Here is an 18,161-nt window from a genome sequence, read left to right as displayed (position 1 = left end):
AACGACAAGAACCTGCCTATCCTCACCGCTGGCAGGGCCTATTGATCGACGGTGTAGAATCACTAACAGCGTCAGTCTTATCTTCGCGTTATGTTCTTCGAAAAGGTCCAGCGCGAAATAAAGTTTAGGCTGCTGTTTTGAACACCCAAGCCTGTCAAATACCCAAACTTGGGAATGATAGAGATGATCATACGTACATTAAGTACATCTCTAAGGATAGCATTGACACTAACGTCAGTGTTTCTAATGCTTTGATAGGGTAAAGCACGAACGTTAGGAAGATGCCTATCACCCAAAACTTCTCTTGTCGTTCTTCCCATTCGTCTTGTACCAAAGATTACTAGTTTTACGTCATTATTTTACTTTGCATCGAAACAACCTTAAGACGTCTGCACGATATTTTTTCCCGCCGCCGATACAATATAGATAAAAGTTGATGCCGTAATTCCAGTGCCAGACGGCCAACAAAACGTAATACTGCGTCGTATAGCGCAGGTACCAATATCTTTCCGTCAAATCATACATTTCCCGCAACACCGGGATCGTCAACACTAGATCATGCATACGATACGGAAGTGACGTCATGATGTAGGCCGCGCAGACGAACAACAACATTCGGGTCAAGTGTCGCGTGTCTTTCTCTTGGGATATTGCAACTTTCTTTGCAACCATGGCCTTCCGGTCCTTGGAGGCTGCGCGCAGGGTCACAATTATCCAAATATTGCAGACGATAATGATAGCGAAGGGAGCAATGCTCCCAAAGGTCAAATGAAACATATTGACAGCGGTCTCTAGCGCAGGGTAGCCCGGGATGATCACTTTAATGAAGTGGGACTTATCTGAAATTGGAGAGTTGGTATGGTACCTTATTTGATTCGGATTTGGTCTGCATATGAATACCTCGCAATATCCAACCTGAACTCATCAGTTTAGATGCAGACCGAAACCACTCGACGTGATAAACCTTGTAATTCAAATCCTCTAGAGAGAAAATCATCAGAGGTGAACACCCTGATTTGATGTTCAACGGCAGCCTGCTGATAAGAAGAACAGACGTCAGCAAACAGCATTCCTGTCAAAGGCTTGACAAGGTTACGTGTCCTTCAAAACTTACCCACAGCCTGTTTGAAAATGAAGAAGATGTGGACATTGATTCCCATTACAAGGACAACGCTCACTGCAATAGCTTTCAGAGCTCTCTTGGTCGTGCATGTCCGTTTGGCTGCTAGGGGGAATCGGACCACGATCAGACGGTCCACGGACATCATGGTGAGGAAGAGCCCCGAGAGGATGCCCATGGAGTAGCCCGTGTAATACACACACCTGGAACGGGAAGACGAATGCACAAGATCTGGCGGGAAGACAAGTAGTCAAGATTTGGGAAGGCAAGTACTGCGACTTGGGGATGGTTGTGTTTCCCTCAATCAAAACGAAGAAAGAGAATGTATTTACATCAATAAAATCGACACAAAAGAAGCATGCGCAGATACTTACTGAATCTGAAATTCGCTTTGCCCTCCAATCCAGAAGAGGTCGAGAAGATGGGCGGTGTCCACGATTGCTAGCGCCGCCATATAGATACAGGTGGAAAACTGGCGATTCTCCTTCATCAGGCTGATAAAGAATGATATCGCATTCCCTGGAATACCCAGCGTATTGGTCAACATCCAGAAATACTTGGTGAAGAAGTCCATGGCGAAAAGAAGCGTGTTGAAGTCAGGTTCTTCGGGATTTCCCCAGACCGCGGTGGCAGTTCCGGATGCTTCGATGGGCGCCTTTGGGGGCACGGCGGGCCCGACTCCGGGGATGAGTATTTCATTCTGGTGGTGGTCGATGTCCATGCCCATTTTGAAGAAAATATTTAATACCTTCAAGCGTTTTTGAGATTCTGTAAAACCAATCTTCACTCGTTCAACAAAGGTCAACAACTAGCCTACGCCGACCACTTGGAAGAAAAGTCACAGTCACTATCTATTAAACTACAGACGACACAAATGCGCTCGTAAGTCATGGCACAACTATCTTGCTTTCATTTATCTCGGAAAGAATGAAAAGCCAGAGATCCAGAAGTGCCACGACGCCGCTATGACGATGGCGATGATGATGATTATTATTATGAAAGCGAACTTTCCAGTGGTCTGAACCAAACGTCTGGTCGTGAGTTTGATGCCACCGAGGAAAGTCCTCGCCGTAACTCTACCACGCTAGTGACAGGATTAGGCAAAGCGTCACCTCATCATCATCGGCAGATATGGCATCCACAGCTAAATTATCTCGAGTCCAAACAAAAGAAACTGTAGAGCGACAACTTCGGAGTTAGGTATTGATAGATATATAAAGTTACCGTCATCCAGTGGCTGCGGAGTTTCGTCGTTAAAGTGTAACGTTACAGATCGAACGTGCACTATAGTTCATCACTTAGCAGTTATCAGTGAACAAAATTACACTTGATGGACTCTATTCGCAGGAAATCAGAGACTGAGGGAAACGCTCATTAAACTACGATAATGACCCACCCAATCCACTATGCAATCTCGGGTAGAAAGTTAATGATACATTAGAACTGCGATTGATTTTTTTGTACAATGCCCGATTCACTCGTGTCTCACATTGCCACCTCTCCTTCAAGATTCTAGTCTGATGGATGTGTAAATAATATGATAGTCCGTTTATTGGGACACCCTGTATATATTTTTTTAAAATAGGAAATAACTTAATTTAAAATACATATATATGTATATTGCAGCTGCGGCCACTTTATATCGTTTCGCACCTGTCCAATAGTAGGGCATTCATAGATGACGTGTTGGGCAGAGGTGCCAATGGGGTGGAGCTAGACACACAGTTCAACTCGGTGAGTTGGCGTCATTTGCTCCGCTTGTGTCGGCTTCAGTGGGAACACGATGGAATCGAGCCATGGTTATTACAATGATAGGGGTGAAGTGACTACCCGAAGCCCCTATTTACAAAGTAAACGTGGTCCGATTCCATTGTGTTCACTGAAAAGAAACAAACAGAACAATGTAAGATGCGTCGTCCGCTAACACAATGCCCAGTTTCAATGCTCTGGTATTGATGTTAATGTCAAGCCGAATAAGGAGCGAGTCACTATCCACACAAAGCAAACGCTCTGTGGCTATTGCCTGAGCCAATGAAACCTCCCTTTTTCCGGTCATGGTCTTCTCTATGTTAGTTGAACTCCCTCAGACTGCGTGAGTTTTTGGGGCCGCCGTGACATTTTTGACTCCAATTCGAACTTTTCTGTTTCAGAACTGCACCCCTAGCCGCTTCTTCCACGGCGGGACATGCAACTGTGGTCACGAGGTGAATGGCTCCTGTGGATGCGCCTCGGAGTACTTCTGCGCCCAGGAAGGCAAGATCGTACAACTTCTCCAATACCTCAGAGATAGAGCCAATCCTGGTAGGCCAAATTTAACTCTTTCCTTTACCACTATTTCTATGCTTCTGTTACACCACTGTCTGATATCACGGACGTGTGTGTATAAGTCCGTAAACAGACCGAGAGCAAATTTGAAAATTCGGGAATTTCCGGCCCTGTGCGATGAACACAACCAACTTTGAACTATGTCGGTTTGATTGCAGAAAATGCCTTGTACCAACCAACATTTACCGGTTTCGTGTGGCTCGATCTCAAACTTCCCTACCACGACGAGATGGAGGAGGGTGGCAAATACTTCGGCAACGTCCTATTGGATGATGTTTTCAACAGTGATTCCAACGGTAACTTAGTACTTCCTATTTTTCTGTTCATTACGGCTGATGACAACCTGACGATTTGTCTTGGTCATCAACCCAACGACAGTCATCCATTGCAAGGCGTCAGGTTATGTTTCTCACTGTCAAAATCGTGAATCGGTGCTTTGAAGTCCTTGGTAGAACAGCCTGCCTGGTCAAAATGAAATGGGAAACAAATAATTACTGATCGTCCTTATTGTTTCAGGATCGAGACTACACCTTGGACTGGAACAGTATAACATTAATGATGCCCCATTCGTGAAAGGTGTATCGGACCAGATAAAGCAGCGGGGCAGGAAAGACGTTGTTGACAGATTTGGTAAGGACGAATACACAGCGCTAATAGGTGTTTCTTCTATCTCAAAGACCGCTGGAACATCAACCCCCACGAAAAAAAGCTTTCATGGTGGTCGAAAGGTGTAAACTGGCAAGGCCCAAACAACGTATTGAGGACCAAAATATGACTTGGCTCTTTGCTCAGAGGAATGGTTACATTATCAAAGCATGTTCAGATACTATCGCCAATAACGTAGAGCACACCAACACATACATGTACGTTGGTCGGCTCAGGGAATGGTAACAGTCTCGTATCTTTTTTCATTTCAGTTACTATCGCCAATAGCGTAGAACACACGGACAAATACTTAGAACTTAATCAAAATGTGACACCGGCAATTTGGATGGCTGAAGGGTCAAGTGACTGCGGCTCCTACAATTTGGGTAGGACGAAAGCCGCCGTGGCGAGGAGAGACCGCACTGCAGGGATGGCCAAGGTGGCGAGGTGGACCGTAGACTCCGAGGAGAATATACGAAAGGAACTGAGGTGAACATTTGAAGGAGATATTCAATATTTTAAAGCTTGAAATAGGGTAGAACCCTTCTGGAACTTCAGTGCGAATGCATGCAGAGATGTCCATTGTATATTTTGAAAATTGATCCTTATGTTTACTTGAGTGATGCCAAATACTTTGCACCTTCATCCTCGTCGCAGAATATTGATGTATTTCACATATTAGTGTTGATTAAGTCCGAGATTCGCAAAAGAATGTACATGTATGCAGATTACATGCTGGGGCCACCTATCGGTGGTGTGAAGCCCGTATATGGGCGCGGTACGTGATACAGATGCTCAGCTCTCAACTTAATGTCTAATGAGATGCAACGGTGTTTTCAGGCAGGGCGTTGATGTCATCATGACAAATTTCCCCGAGAGAGCGCGCCAAGTTTTGACGGAACCAGAATTCAAGACCACCTATCGGCAAGCGACGGCACTTGACCGACCATCGCACAAGATCATCGGTTCCCCGCGAACCACTTCCGCCTTGCCTATTGCTTCGTGCAATAGCATTAAGTGTCTGATGAAAGGTATACCTGACAATGTCTCCACCAGATTCACGGTAAGTCTCTAACTAACTGGGCTGCGTGCTGAATAATACTGCTAAACTGCATTCTTGATTGTCCGTCGAATCTTAAAAGGGACAGGAAGGGCAAGTATTTTATGAGTCGGAGAAGTGTATGGCCACCAGACATCGTAGAAACCTGTCGCTGCAAATTGCAATTAACAAATATCTGAATACAGAATCAAAGCACCTTTCAAAAGCAAAAGTCTTTCATGTATTTTTAACCTCGGTTTAAAATGTTTGTTTTCAGCCGAGTGTAAGCCACTTCCTTATGCCGATTTTTACGAAGATTGTCACTTGTATGTTGCTGTGATGTCTCCTCCCGGAGTCGTGTGCTGTCCGGTTACGATGTGGATTTCAGCCGCTTGCAGCCAGGCTAACTGATTGTGAATACGGATGCAAACAAGAAAAGCATAGTTGTCCTTTCATGTTGATCAAACGTGTCCGTTTTGGGACATTTTTGACCACGTCGTGCGGACATAATATTTACGAATGGATTCTAATTCAATAACATACAAAATACTGACGGGGGGAGGACACGATCTGTGATGTTTGATAAATGTTGCTTACAAAATTGCTGACATTATTACGTCTTTTGATATCGTTTTCTGTCTAATGTAGGAGTTGAAAGAGGTTACCACCACAACCACAAAATTCATGTTCTCCCTAACTGTTACGCTAGAGACGTTTTCTCTTAAACCTTTGCACGTTACGAAGGGCCAACTTTGGCATAAGAGATGTTGTTGTTTTGTACAAAAACGGCTTCCAGCAGGACCGCAAATTCTCCAAACAGGATTAATGAAAACTCTTTGAACTGCAATAAACAATGCGCTAGAAGGGGTGTAACCTTAGGCCTGCCTGAAATTCGCAAGCCATGCTCAAAACTTCCTTCCAACATTAGTGAAAATCAGTATCTTGCATCACTGGAATATAACAAGTGGCGGCGCATGGTGTCAAGATGGCACAATATCTTCCTCGCCAGCACTCGCCCAAGTTGTCCCTTTAACGAATCCGTTTTGTAGTGGACTGATTTTGAAATCATGTGACATCAAGACGCAAGCTGATTGGCCATAGCCTCGCCGCCGACGCCAAGTCAGGCGGCCATCCGTAGCAAACCTGGCTTCTTCTTGCGTTCAAACGCAGCGACACGCGTCAAAAATCAAACATGTTAGATATTTGGCGTTTAAGCTAAGCGCACACGGGCGACAAAATGACAAAAAAACCTGAAAACATTTGTTTTCAAATATTTTTTCACAATTTGTTGCCCGTCTGCGGGCGATAAAAACAAATGTTTTTCGAAAACATTTGTTTTTGAAACAGTTTTCGAATATTAAACATGCAATATATTTTTGACCTAGTCAAAATGTTTTTCGTCAAAACGTCGCCCGTTTGCGGGTGACTGAAAACAAATGTTTTCAGTTTCGCTGTCATTTTGTTGCCCGTGTGCGCTCAGCTTAAGTTGCGGGCTTTATTGGTAGGCCCTGTTGACATTTGATAGCTTTAATGCTACGAATTCCTTCTTGAATAGGCCTACCTGGATTAAGCATGACGCAAACTTTGAGACAGGATTGAAAAAAGCCTGTACTTGCTTGGTCGTGTCTTGGCATATAGGCTACTTCTATGTATTGAAGGACCGCCAAACAGTGCTGCACTGACTGGCATAAAAGCCCAAGCACATACGCTCTGAAGTTATCGCGCAAATTTGACTGTCAAGTGATAGGATAATATTCGTGGATAAAATCGTATGAATGCATATTGACATAATGGAAATAAAGAATTGGATAGCTACGGTGATGTCGCGGAAGCTGCTATTCAATTTTCTTGCCGCCAGCTGCGTAATTGGTACTACGTATTTTGGTATCACCATGCGGTATCAGTCCAACGGGTAAATATAACATTGTCTCATAACATGTTGAATGATTTTCATAATAAATTGTTTTAGAAAATGTCTCTGTCATGTTAAACTCCAGTTGCCTATGACAATTTCAAATATTTTGGTGATTTCAAAATGACCGTGTGTATTTTCGCAAACCATGTATTCAAAGTTGTCGTACTTCTCTTCATCTTCAGGGCGTTCAGCTTCTCCGTCCAGCCCATCCCATTGCAGATATGTCATCCGAAGAAACACTTTGTCTTCGTAAAGGTTCATAAATGTTCCTCCAGCACAGTAGCAGGCGTGCTAAGAAAATACGCCTTGGAGAACAATTTAACCATCGCTCTTCCTTCATCACAAATCACTGGGCCAAATCTCGGCTGGCCCGTCTCAGTTTTGCCGAAGTACATCTACCGTTATGGAATTATGAAAAAAAGGGGAATAGCACTTGAAACCGTTTTCCACCATCACCACTTTAACCTGAAAACATGGCGAAGTGTGATGCCACGCGACACGGTTTATCTAGCCGTCATGAGAGAACCGCTCGACCAACTCCGATCTGCTATGGGATTCATATCGGCCCTTAAACGTCGCATCAATGGAACTGATCAGAGAAAGGTTGGTACATTCAATGAAAATCGTATGATCAAGTTACTGAGTGTTTTATCCCCAAGGCAGCGGTGCCAGGTAAAGCGTAAGCGCGCCACAAGCAGACAGTCTCGGTCTTAAAATGCAGACATGAAAACCGTCATATATATTAACGGGCCCATTTTTTGTTTTTTATATTAGGCACGTACACCTTTGCCGAAACCCCTCTTGGATGCACATCTCTTGCATGGTGACTGAAAAACACTTCACGGTTGTACAAAAAACCTTTCTTCTCAAGGTGTAGGAAAAAGCTTTTTTGAATGAGATTGATGTAGTGGTGGCATCATTCCTACTAACCCAGGCTAGGGGGAAATTCCCGGCCTAGTCGGTAGAGTGATGGCCTTATAAGCGAGAGGTCCCGGGTTTAATCCCCGGTTGGACCTTGATGTTTTTCCTCTGTTACATTGAGAATGCATAGCCGTACACGCACATCTTTTTTTTCGTTATAGATCTACAACTTTTACGCAAATCCAAAAGCTAATCACTTCTGGTTGAATCGGAAGAACACAGTATTTTCTTGGACCAAGAATTTCATGGCGTTCTCCCTTGGCTTTTCCCAAAAGGCGGGCATGGCAGCCGCGAAGAAATACCTCCAGCATATTGATGGCGTTTTCGACCTTGTGATTCTTACAGAATATTTCATGGAGTCAATGTTGTTGCTAAGGCGACGAATGTGCTGGTCAATGCGAGATGTCACGTTTATTAGGCTGAATTCCAAGGTCACGAAAACTGTAGAATATCCTGAGGAACTGTATAATAAATCCAGAGCTTGGAACACCGTTGACCATTTATTTTACGATCATTTTAAACGGAAACTTTTGCAGGACATTTCTAAAGAAAATAACTTTCAAGACGAATTAGAACGCTTCAAAGAAGTGAATGAATATGTGAATCGATTCTGCGATGGAGTACTGAAAAAGAATGGGGTAAAGTTCATTATTGTGCCGGCATCGTACTGGAATGACGAGTTCAGATTTAGCGAAGGCGATTGTGAATCCTTAGTAAAACAGAATGGCAACACGCGAAGTGAACTACGAACATATTTAGATAGTATTATTGACGCCCCAAAGTTTGATTTCGAAACGAAGCAAAAATAGTAGGCCTACATAATTATGCATTGTTAAATATTCATGTGATTTCGTGTCAAATCATTCAGTGAAAACCAACGCTACACGGAATGCGATTTTGACGCGACTAAGCGAATTTTTCATTGTTAATGTGCAGTGGGGCGAGAAATAAACCGCCGTTGTTGCAATCGCACGCCGCGTAAGAGGATGACGGCCTTTTATACGAGAATGTTCAACGCCTTCTGGCGGCACAACTGTCGACGTGATGTCTTCACAATATTTTGAAGTGCACGATGCGTGACGTTCCGTTGTCTGTTGCGCGGCGCAAGCCTGGCGGAAACACACAAGCCTCATGGTCATGGTTTTTTGCGTGAAAAAACTGGAGAAAGTATCCGACCTTCAAATTGAAGTCCGACGCAAAAGTAGGGGAGAAAAGCGCAACAGGAGAAAAATATCAGGTATGGAAACGAATTCGTTGCAAGCTTTAGATTTCTCAATGCTGACGTTGGGAGAAAATCTCCGTGATAGGAAAACAGTCGTCGATTGTCGTAAGCATGGGAAAGGAATTCCTGAAGAAACTGGTGGCAAGGTTATCGACTCTGTTAGCGATAAGAGCGTTGGTGTCCAGGATGTTTGTCATAACCCAACTAGTCGAGAACGAATGGATGGCCTTTTATCAGAAATTGTTGGCCTTGAATTCAAGCTTGGTGAACTCAAAACCCAAAACGCTGGTCTGCAAACAGCGAATAGGGAACTCTCAGAAACTATTTGCTGTCAAAGGGATATGAACGTTAAACATCAAAACATCATCGCAAGACAAGCAATAGGCATGGATAATGACAAACGTATCATTGAGAGACAAAGCAAGGAGATTTCATTCCTGAAGAAATCTTTAGCTAAATCGAATGGAAAGCCGGCGAACGTAGTTAAACACCAGGGGCAGTCAAAAGAGTCACACCAAATAGACAAAATGGTGGCCTCGTTTGTCGTGTTGAACCGGGAGATTTATGAATGGAAAACTCGTGCTTTGACTGCAGAGCAGGACTTGCAACAGAGAACGGGGGTTCATGAGAAGAATCGGGTGTTGAAGAGGGCGCTGGTGGAGACCGAGCGAAAGGAGCGACGGATGAGGTCGTCCGTATCTGTACTCAACAAAAAGGTAACGGATTTGAAAACAGATTACCATGAACTGGCCAATAAAGCAGTCCAGGATGAAACGAATATGACACCAGATGAGTTGCGCAAAGCTCGTAGAGCTCTTGTGACCCCAGTAAAGGCAGCCCAATAAAAGCCGGAACAACGACGGAACGAGAAGTGAGGAATTCAATTGGGAATCGGAAACGTACAGAACAGTGTTAAATGAAATGCAGTCTGGGGTAGTGATGCCGCATTAGAGGTAATCGGGTGGGGCACTGACAAAAAATGTGTACACAATCAAAAATATAGAATTCTATACAAAGCTAAGGGACTGCAAATTTGTGCACCCACTGCTCTGTGGATATATTGCAAAAGCATCTTGATATTTGTCACACTCGATACAAATCTCAGGTCTATAACATCTCAAGGAAGGAACACTTTCGAAATCTTAAATATAACGAAATGCGGCCGCAGAAGCTAACGGGGCCTTGTCGATGGTGGCAGAGTGGGTCTTTCTTTCCATCTATTGGTCCTGGTGTTTCTTGTCTACAGCTGGTTAAAGTTTGCTTATCCGATTTTTTGGGCCACTCGAATTGCGTCGATCAATACCTGGCCAATGATGTGATTTTTGTAAAAAATGTATTTTTCAAATTCTTGACGATCAATAAATGAGTAACACACTTTTAGAAAATAAACCATTTATTGATGATAACACTCCTCATATTATGTCGAAAAAGTATGATATAGAGTATAAGTAGAAGCTAAGTAGAAGCATTGTTCGCCTAAGTATTGATACCCTAGTACAATGTTACAATATTAAGGTAACATTTTACCTATACGTGTATGTTCAAGAATACATACAACAAACCTAATAAAAAGGTCCATTCTAAACATCATTTGTGAATATACAAAGGCCTACATGTACATGTTATGAGCTTGTTTCCGACCTGTTTTCACTCAATCAATGTCTTTTGTCAGACAAAAGTCTTGAAAGACAAAGCAAAACACCACTACAATAGAGAGCTGAATAGCAGGCCCGTAATTCCCTCGCTATTCCTCACTCTGAGCCCATTTCTGGGGCGTAAGTCATAACATTATTATTTTTATTAAGATTTAAGTCTTCAATGGGATAATCTATTAAAGCACGTTATATGTAACTTAATCATGGTAATTGCCAAAATGTCGGAGATTAAGATTGATTTCGTGTTTGTTAAATTCTTCGCTCCCGCTTCATTGTTTACAACCACCAATGTATTGGTAGTAGACCTTACATTGATGTTACAGTTTAGCATCGTATATTCAAATCCCCTCCACTTTAGAAAGCGCAGATACAAGATAACTGTATTACTTTCATTTAAATGGATTTGAAGAAATGATACCTTGTATCTGATCAGAGTTGTACCACTATTAAGGGTTTGCTGCCACGGGGCTGGAGCAAAGTTGTTCAGGGCCCATTTTGCAACAAAAGCTACTCTCCTAACTTCATCTTTTCGATGTGGCAGACGGACCAAAAAGTCCCTAGTGTTTGGCCATCATCCTGTTGAAGGAGTGCTTTTTCTACCAAGACGATACAGCTTGAGTCAATAGAGTAAATGCTGATTTCAACTCAAGGACAGAAAGGAATTGTTGTGTTTGCAATAAATGCCGTGCCATTGAACGCAAGCACCTCAGTCCCATTGGTTGAATTCCGTGGGATGCAGAGGTCGAAGGTCGAGCTGCCTTCGTAAATAGGTTGGAAGAAAATTGCGCCAAACAAACCAAGTATAAAAGTGAGAAACATGAGAAAGATGAAAGTACAGCGAGTAACAATGAGATAAGTCGTTGAAATGTCTGATTTCTTTTTCTGTGTGGTTGGCTCTCCCGGGTCCATGCGGACCTGCATCTGAGTTCGAACTACCACAGGGTTGCAGAGAATCTTCTGGAACTTCATCAAGCGCTTCTGAGTCTTCACGTCGGCGACTTTTCTGTAGCTTAGCAAGACTGAAAGAAGAAGGATACTTCTGTTACTCTGGTGCATTTCGTGATTGTTCAATGCCTGTCGCCCAGTACCAAGTAATTTCTGCCTGAGGAAAGTAGCGAATTGCCAAAGGATCTTTTAGCGACAACTGTTCTCATGCATTCCCCCAGACCGATGGAAAGAAAAGGTGATGGTTTATCCCTTTTCCTTTGAGCCTTACCTTTCTTTTCGTCATCCTCTAGTTCTGATGGGCAGTCATCGTTGGCAGCCATGAGATCTGGTAAATGCGATTTCTTCACAGTCTGTGATTCGATGTCACTTTCCTTTAATGGCTTTGAAGCCCCGGCTCTTTCCAGTGCCTAGAATACAAGTATATGTTTAATATTTTTTGCAAAGCTGACACTGTTACATCAAATGGGTGACTTGGAAGCAACCGAGACTGACACGCACAAATGACATTTTGGGTTTGGGTTCTTGTTCAGATATCCTGCTCTCTCTTCGAAAGAAAACAACTTTTTACATGTACTGTACTATGGTTCCCTGGAAAATGGTCACGGGTTAGATTTCCCTCGGCTTGCTCTTGCCCGTTCTTGAAAATTCATAACGTGGATACAGATGGTCATCGGGACTTACTTAAGCACTAAATCATCACTGTCATACATACACATTGCTGGTTCAACGGATACACGAACAGTTGATAAAATTTTCAAAATTACACAAATGCTTTAACCTACCTCATTCATTTGCTTCTCCCAGTCTGTCTTGGCAAGGACCACGGCGAGACTGATAGTCCCTACGGTCAGGCCAGCAACAATCCCGTACCAGAAGCCGGACAGCCCAACGCTGACAACAAACAACAGGACAATGGCGAGAGGTACTCCTATAGCGTAGTAGGCAATGAATGTGATGACAGTGGCAATGGTTTCTCTGTTGCAGCCGCGGAGGATACCAAGGAAACATACCTAAGCCAAAAGAAAGAAATTGTGTATGATCTTTGTTACGCCGCCAAAAATCGGTTTCATATCTAGCCGTGGTGAGAAAAACATCAAATATCACTCCCGAGCACCCCTTTATCAAACAAGACAACGTCATCAACGCGGTCATAGCCATTTAACTTCCTGTTTGTTATTATTCCACGTTTGCTAAACAATGTAATGAATTTGTCATCCACCTGAGGGAAGAAACATATCTTATCCAACTTACGTCGATGCCGTCCAAGGCGTAAGCCAAGAAGAGAAGAGGGAAAACCTCGGCAGTAAGGTTGATCACGTCACTGGAAAGGAGGATGGAGAGATTAGTTACGTAGTCAGACTCGGAGAGAAATAGAAGAATTGAGAACGTCTAATTTAACTTCTGAAGTCAATCAAACTGAAAAATGTGTGCTCAAAAAAGTGTAGGGTGTAGAGTACTGGCACTGATATCTTTTTTTGGCAAATTCAAATATATTAGTTCATTGCACCTTATAAAATTTCTGTCATGAAGTACATGTACTAACCTTTCACTAGAAAATATCCTGGGAAGTTCGTATCTCAAGATAGTCCCAAGTACACCGATGGACACAACAGTAGTAACTGTAATGGAAAAGGTATCTCTTTAGCAATGTGATGAGAACCACACATGAACCATATGGATAAGCTCTGTATTAAGGATATTGATTTCAATATGTGTAAACTGAAACGTCTTGTCAAACTAAAGGTTCTGACGTATCAGATTATATGGCCTTATGAATAACGTACCGGCGATTCCGAGTCCAATAATAGCGGCCTGCTTTGCTCCTTTGGCGTCAGAGGCTCCGAGCAACTGACCAACACGGATGTTACAAGCAATGCCAAAACCAAAAGGAATCTGAAAAGACGAGTGAAAGGATTAGAATGATGCCGATTCATTGATTAGGTATGTGCGGGTGTGTGTGTGTGTGTGTGTGTGTGTGTGTGGTGGGTCGTTTTCTTATTTCGTAATAAGATATTTTCTTGGTCAGCTTCAAGCTTCTTGTGAGTCTTGGGAGGGGGAGGAGGAGCACCCCCGATCGGCTTAGCCTAATGCCATCGAATTCGTCTGTGATTGTCCCGGTTTTAGATAGATTTCTCTAGGGTTTTACCTACCGTGAATATGATGACCTCAGTGTTAAAGAGGATGGATTGCGCGCCAAGTTCGACTTCACTCAAGATGCCGGCCAGAAAGCTACCAATCTCCATACCAAACACGCTCAGGAACAACATCATCATCCCGGCTACGCCAATGTACAGGAACTGGCCCCAGTCGTAGAAAGCCTTCACTGACCAACCTGTGAAAATGAAGAAAACATTTATAAATCCGAAGCCATCGTGCTTTAATATGCGTTCATGGCGGCAACAAAAGCGGGAATCAGACCTAAAGGTACAATCTTAAGAGCTGCAAATCGATACTATCTTTAAGAAAGTTGAGCTTACCGTCCCAGGAATCCTTGTACATCCCTGATCCAAGTATGTAAACGAGAAGCACGACCAGCATCATCACGAAAGCGGTGGCCTGGGCAATGGCAGATCCACTGAAAATCAAATGAGAGCATTGAGGTTGTGCCAGTAAGCCTTATGACAAGCCGACTGTCGTAATTATGTCACAAGCCACATGACCAAACGAAGAAGCTATAAATACGCAATAGACAACATTCAGGTTCGCAAGGGATATAGGGCTGGTGTTACTACCACCCAGCAAATCATACGACAAAGACGTTTACCATGTCATACAACTGTCTAGAGCATCTCTCGTTTGATATGGTCTTTAACCCCTTCTTTTGATAGTATAAACCACATCGATTTGAAAATACATGTAGCATTTCTTCACTTACTCTGTTCCCATCTCTAAGACGTTTATCAGCAGGACATGCATTATAACGTTGACGACAGTACCAATGACACCCACCAGCATCGTGGGCCAGAGAATATTCTGGAATGACATCAATTTGATTGTTAGATTGTAATAACGTGGAAAGGCATATATCATAAGGGGATTGAGGAGACAAAACACATGCAACATTAATAATCCGGAATGATATCCGTCTGATTGGTGAAGGGAATATGTTAAGAGTAGGAGAAAAAACCCTCGAAATTGCTTTGAACCGTGAGGGCATATGGTCTTAAAGGAGACCCATTTGATTGGTAAAAAGGAGGAATGGGAGGAGAGTTTGTAAGGAGAAGGAGACGGAAGAAGACTAGCATATACAACAGACAGTTTGAAACCAAGGAAACGGACCAGAGGGTATTCTGGAAAATTAACAATTTGATTTGGTAGAATAAAGTAAGCGGTGGGAACATGTAAGGAGAAGGAGGAGACATCAACATAGGCAATGTAATTGTCACTGATTGGACAAGAAGTCGGGACATGAGTGAGATGTCAATCAGTTAAATGCGGATTTAACGGTTTTTTGGCTACCGGTACTCCTGCGGCAAGAAACTTAAATGGAAGCAATTCTTCCCTGGCGAATGCAGCTAAGGTAGTTAAAACATAAACTACTTACCTGGCTCCGTAGATACGTCGTGAGCACCCGCAGAATGAATAAAGCCTGCAGGAAGAAAAAAAGAGCGCATTGAAGAATACAGTTAAAGCATTCAATATTATATGGACTTCAAGATGGAAAACAAAATTGCGCTTACATGTACCAGTATTAATCAGTTTTTTGAAAGCGAGCCGAATTGATGGGCAGTAGCTACTTACCAAGCCACGCCCATGTATTTTTAGTCTGAGGACAGAAGCAGGATTAGGAGCTTTCGAGACATGAAATTTTACTAACGGCTGCTAAAGGAAATCGATGAGTGTTTTGATCAACATGTTGTATCATACGAGGAGCGTAAGCTTGCGTCAGAGTGTGCAACAGTAGGCTGCTACGGGAACAAACCATTGCAACTGTGGGACAGTTACTTTTTATCATAACTAGGCCTATATAATGTATAAGTTCTTCGAATATTTCTATATGTACCATCACTGCAATTGCTGATATCAAAGTCTTTGTGATTCTAATGATCTAATCAGATGAAGAGAATATTTAATTTCACCCCTTCCCAAATCGGTACGGAACCACAACGAGACCCTATTTTTTCTTACACGTAGTGACTCCTAGCGGCAATCTCATTCATCGTCAACAAAGCAGAACCTGAAACGAGGCTTTTCATTTTAGAGGTGGCCAATAGAAAATGTACAGGGTTATGGTGAAAAAAACAACGAAAATATTAGTAAGTATACATGTTGTGGTAAATGAAAAGAAAATAAGAACGATTCTTACCAGGGTGCCAGGCATCAACAGCAGAAGGTAACGGCCTGCAATCTGTGCTACACCAGGATGTTGCCCAAGCGCGAGAAGTATGGCCTCCGCATTCAGATGCAGTCCCCAGCAGGGAAGGACGAATAACGTGATGATGATAAGACCTGGTAAAGAGATAAAAAGTTAGATATTTTTATTCGCTGTTTAAATCACTTATGGATGTCAAACAATAACCGCTGCCTCCAGAACGAGGCACAGTACTTCATTACACTGTAACCAGCTACATCGCGCGTAACCACGGTGTTCCAGAATAATTAACTAGTAAGGAAAGTTATCGACAACTATTTCAATTTGAATATCCTTACCTCTTTGAAGATAAATTCCTATCTGTTTCTTGTTCTTCCTACCAAACGACTGAGAAAACAGGGTGTCACAAGCGGTGCAGAGGCCATTTGCGATGCAGATTCCCAACACATTCAGCAACTAGAAAATAAGATGAAGTATGACCAATGGGCATATTTTGAACTATTGAGCAATCAATCAGCATGAAAGTGGGCATTCTATATACGTTCTCGGTAAGTTTGATTCAGTCACAGCCACGTGACTTTAGCAGTCGTATTGTCTTCGTTTAGGTGCAAAGATAACAGATCCAAGCCCGCGCAACCGACCTGCTGTTTTCCACAGACAAGCGCAGATTCTTTAAAAAGTATCTATTTTAGAACCGACCGGGCAATGAGGGATGACCCCAAAGAATTATTTTACTAACGCTGCAAGCCATGGAGACGCCATCCAACTCAACAGTCCCTAGATGTCCACAGAACATAACACTGATGGTCCCCATGATGTTGGAGAACAGGTTGATCACAGACTGAAACGGCGAAAGAAGAAATTTATACCTGCAATCTGTCATGAAATCACAAGTATAAAGGGCTCACTTGAGTTTTGTACTTTTTCAAAAACACCTTCCATCAGGTATTCTAATCATCTTGAGTCAAGAGGTTTCTTTGAAAATGTGATTACAAATATGAGTAATGCATGTTGAAATCGGTGATATTCGGCAGCTCAAAGGACGTCTACAGTCTGTCTGGTGTATACATTATGCATCTCCAGTACTTACCAGATACCAAGCCAAGTAGAGAAGTTGTTTCAACTCGTCCTTAAACCAAGTAGGAAGACGGCCATTTCGTTTCTTGGTTGAAACGTGCACACTTGTATCTGAAAATGATATAGTTTTCATTAACCAAGTTTAGGTAAAATCAGACTTTACCCGTCTACTACCAGTATGTCACTGGTAGTGTTTGATTTGTAAATAGATTCGCCCATATCTCCGATTGTTACTTGAAAAATATTTAAACGAACATATGGCTAAACGGAAACTTTGTGACCGCCCGACTCAGAAGTCTCACTGACCAGAGCCCGCGTTAGGTCTAATCGAAAGAAATGTTGGAAAATTTTAGTCCGGTGATAGAATCAACTCACCAATGATGATATCAGGCTTGATGGCACCATAACTACCGCCAGAGCTGCTGCTGTCCAAGCTGGAGTTGGAGCTAGCCACGAGCGTCTTCCCACCAGACTGAATCTTTGGCTTTGAAGAATCCTGGAATAGCGGAAGTGTAACATTATGTATCACTGTCAGAGAACTGCTTGTATTCGGCTAATGACTAAATCCAGGAATCTTTTTGTTTCATGCGAAACTTGATTAGACTTCCTTAAAACTACATGCATACAATTTTTCTTCTTGTTCTTCTTTGCGTCTACTCCTTACAGTCCATCTTCTCCGGATCATGAACTCAGTTGTCCTCTGCAATTCCGCCATCTGTTCGTACAGTTGGTCATGTTCGTTTGTATAGGGTTTTTGATGCTGATGATATTGATGTTGTTGTTGTTGTTGAAGATAATGATGATAATGTTGCTGATGATGATAATCACAAGGATACTAGTAATTCGAATGAATAATAAACATAATTTAGCAATGCACTTACCATCTTTAGTGTAATGTTTCGCGTCAGGAAACAGGTAGAGAGTTCCTTCGATGATCTTCGAGTCTGAACTGCCAAAGGCTAACTACAACGCCGATGACAAG

The 18,161-nt window shown here is 42.7% G+C and overlaps 4 protein-coding genes across 4 annotated transcripts; 2 read left to right on the top strand and 2 right to left on the bottom strand.

The window, feature by feature from the left end:
• Window positions 1–216: 216 nt before the first annotated feature.
• LOC135493296 (cysteinyl leukotriene receptor 1-like) lies at window positions 217–2,259 on the bottom strand. The gene is made up of 3 exons (XM_064780525.1): window positions 1,495–2,259; window positions 1,115–1,323; window positions 217–839 (listed from the first exon to the last, which is right to left on the bottom strand). The coding sequence occupies exons 1-3, from the start codon at window positions 1,845–1,847 to the stop codon at window positions 355–357; spliced, it is 1,047 nt and encodes a 348-aa protein (XP_064636595.1). The 5' UTR covers window positions 1,848–2,259; the 3' UTR covers window positions 217–354.
• Window positions 2,260–2,526: 267 nt separating this feature from the next.
• On the top strand, window positions 2,527–4,179 carry LOC135494097 (dermonecrotic toxin LiSicTox-alphaIA2aii-like). The gene is made up of 5 exons (XM_064781848.1): window positions 2,527–2,538; window positions 2,747–2,854; window positions 3,271–3,421; window positions 3,604–3,741; window positions 3,962–4,179. The coding sequence occupies exons 1-5, from the start codon at window positions 2,527–2,529 to the stop codon at window positions 4,177–4,179; spliced, it is 627 nt and encodes a 208-aa protein (XP_064637918.1).
• Window positions 4,180–7,021: 2,842 nt separating this feature from the next.
• LOC135494096 (galactose-3-O-sulfotransferase 2-like) lies at window positions 7,022–8,774 on the top strand. The gene is made up of 3 exons (XM_064781847.1): window positions 7,022–7,041; window positions 7,227–7,716; window positions 8,127–8,774. Exons 1-3 carry the CDS (start codon window positions 7,022–7,024, stop codon window positions 8,772–8,774), a joined length of 1,158 nt encoding a protein of 385 aa, XP_064637917.1.
• A 1,992-nt stretch (window positions 8,775–10,766) lies between these two features.
• LOC135494095 (multidrug and toxin extrusion protein 1-like) lies at window positions 10,767–18,131 on the bottom strand. Its single transcript, XM_064781846.1, has 17 exons — window positions 18,061–18,131; window positions 17,555–17,675; window positions 17,193–17,290; window positions 16,842–16,943; window positions 16,441–16,558; window positions 16,097–16,239; window positions 15,608–15,612; window positions 15,335–15,440; window positions 14,666–14,763; window positions 14,268–14,365; window positions 13,941–14,122; window positions 13,575–13,683; window positions 13,334–13,409; window positions 13,042–13,111; window positions 12,573–12,800; window positions 12,059–12,197; window positions 10,767–11,861 (listed from the first exon to the last, which is right to left on the bottom strand). Exons 1-17 carry the CDS (start codon window positions 18,061–18,063, stop codon window positions 11,488–11,490), a joined length of 2,070 nt encoding a protein of 689 aa, XP_064637916.1. The 5' UTR covers window positions 18,064–18,131; the 3' UTR covers window positions 10,767–11,487.
• Window positions 18,132–18,161: the final 30 nt, after the last annotated feature.

Source organism: Lineus longissimus, chromosome 9 (assembly GCF_910592395.1).
Source record: "Lineus longissimus chromosome 9, tnLinLong1.2, whole genome shotgun sequence".
Lineage (NCBI taxonomy): Eukaryota > Metazoa > Nemertea > Pilidiophora > Heteronemertea > Lineidae > Lineus > Lineus longissimus.
This window is presented reverse-complemented; position numbering and strand designations above follow the sequence as displayed.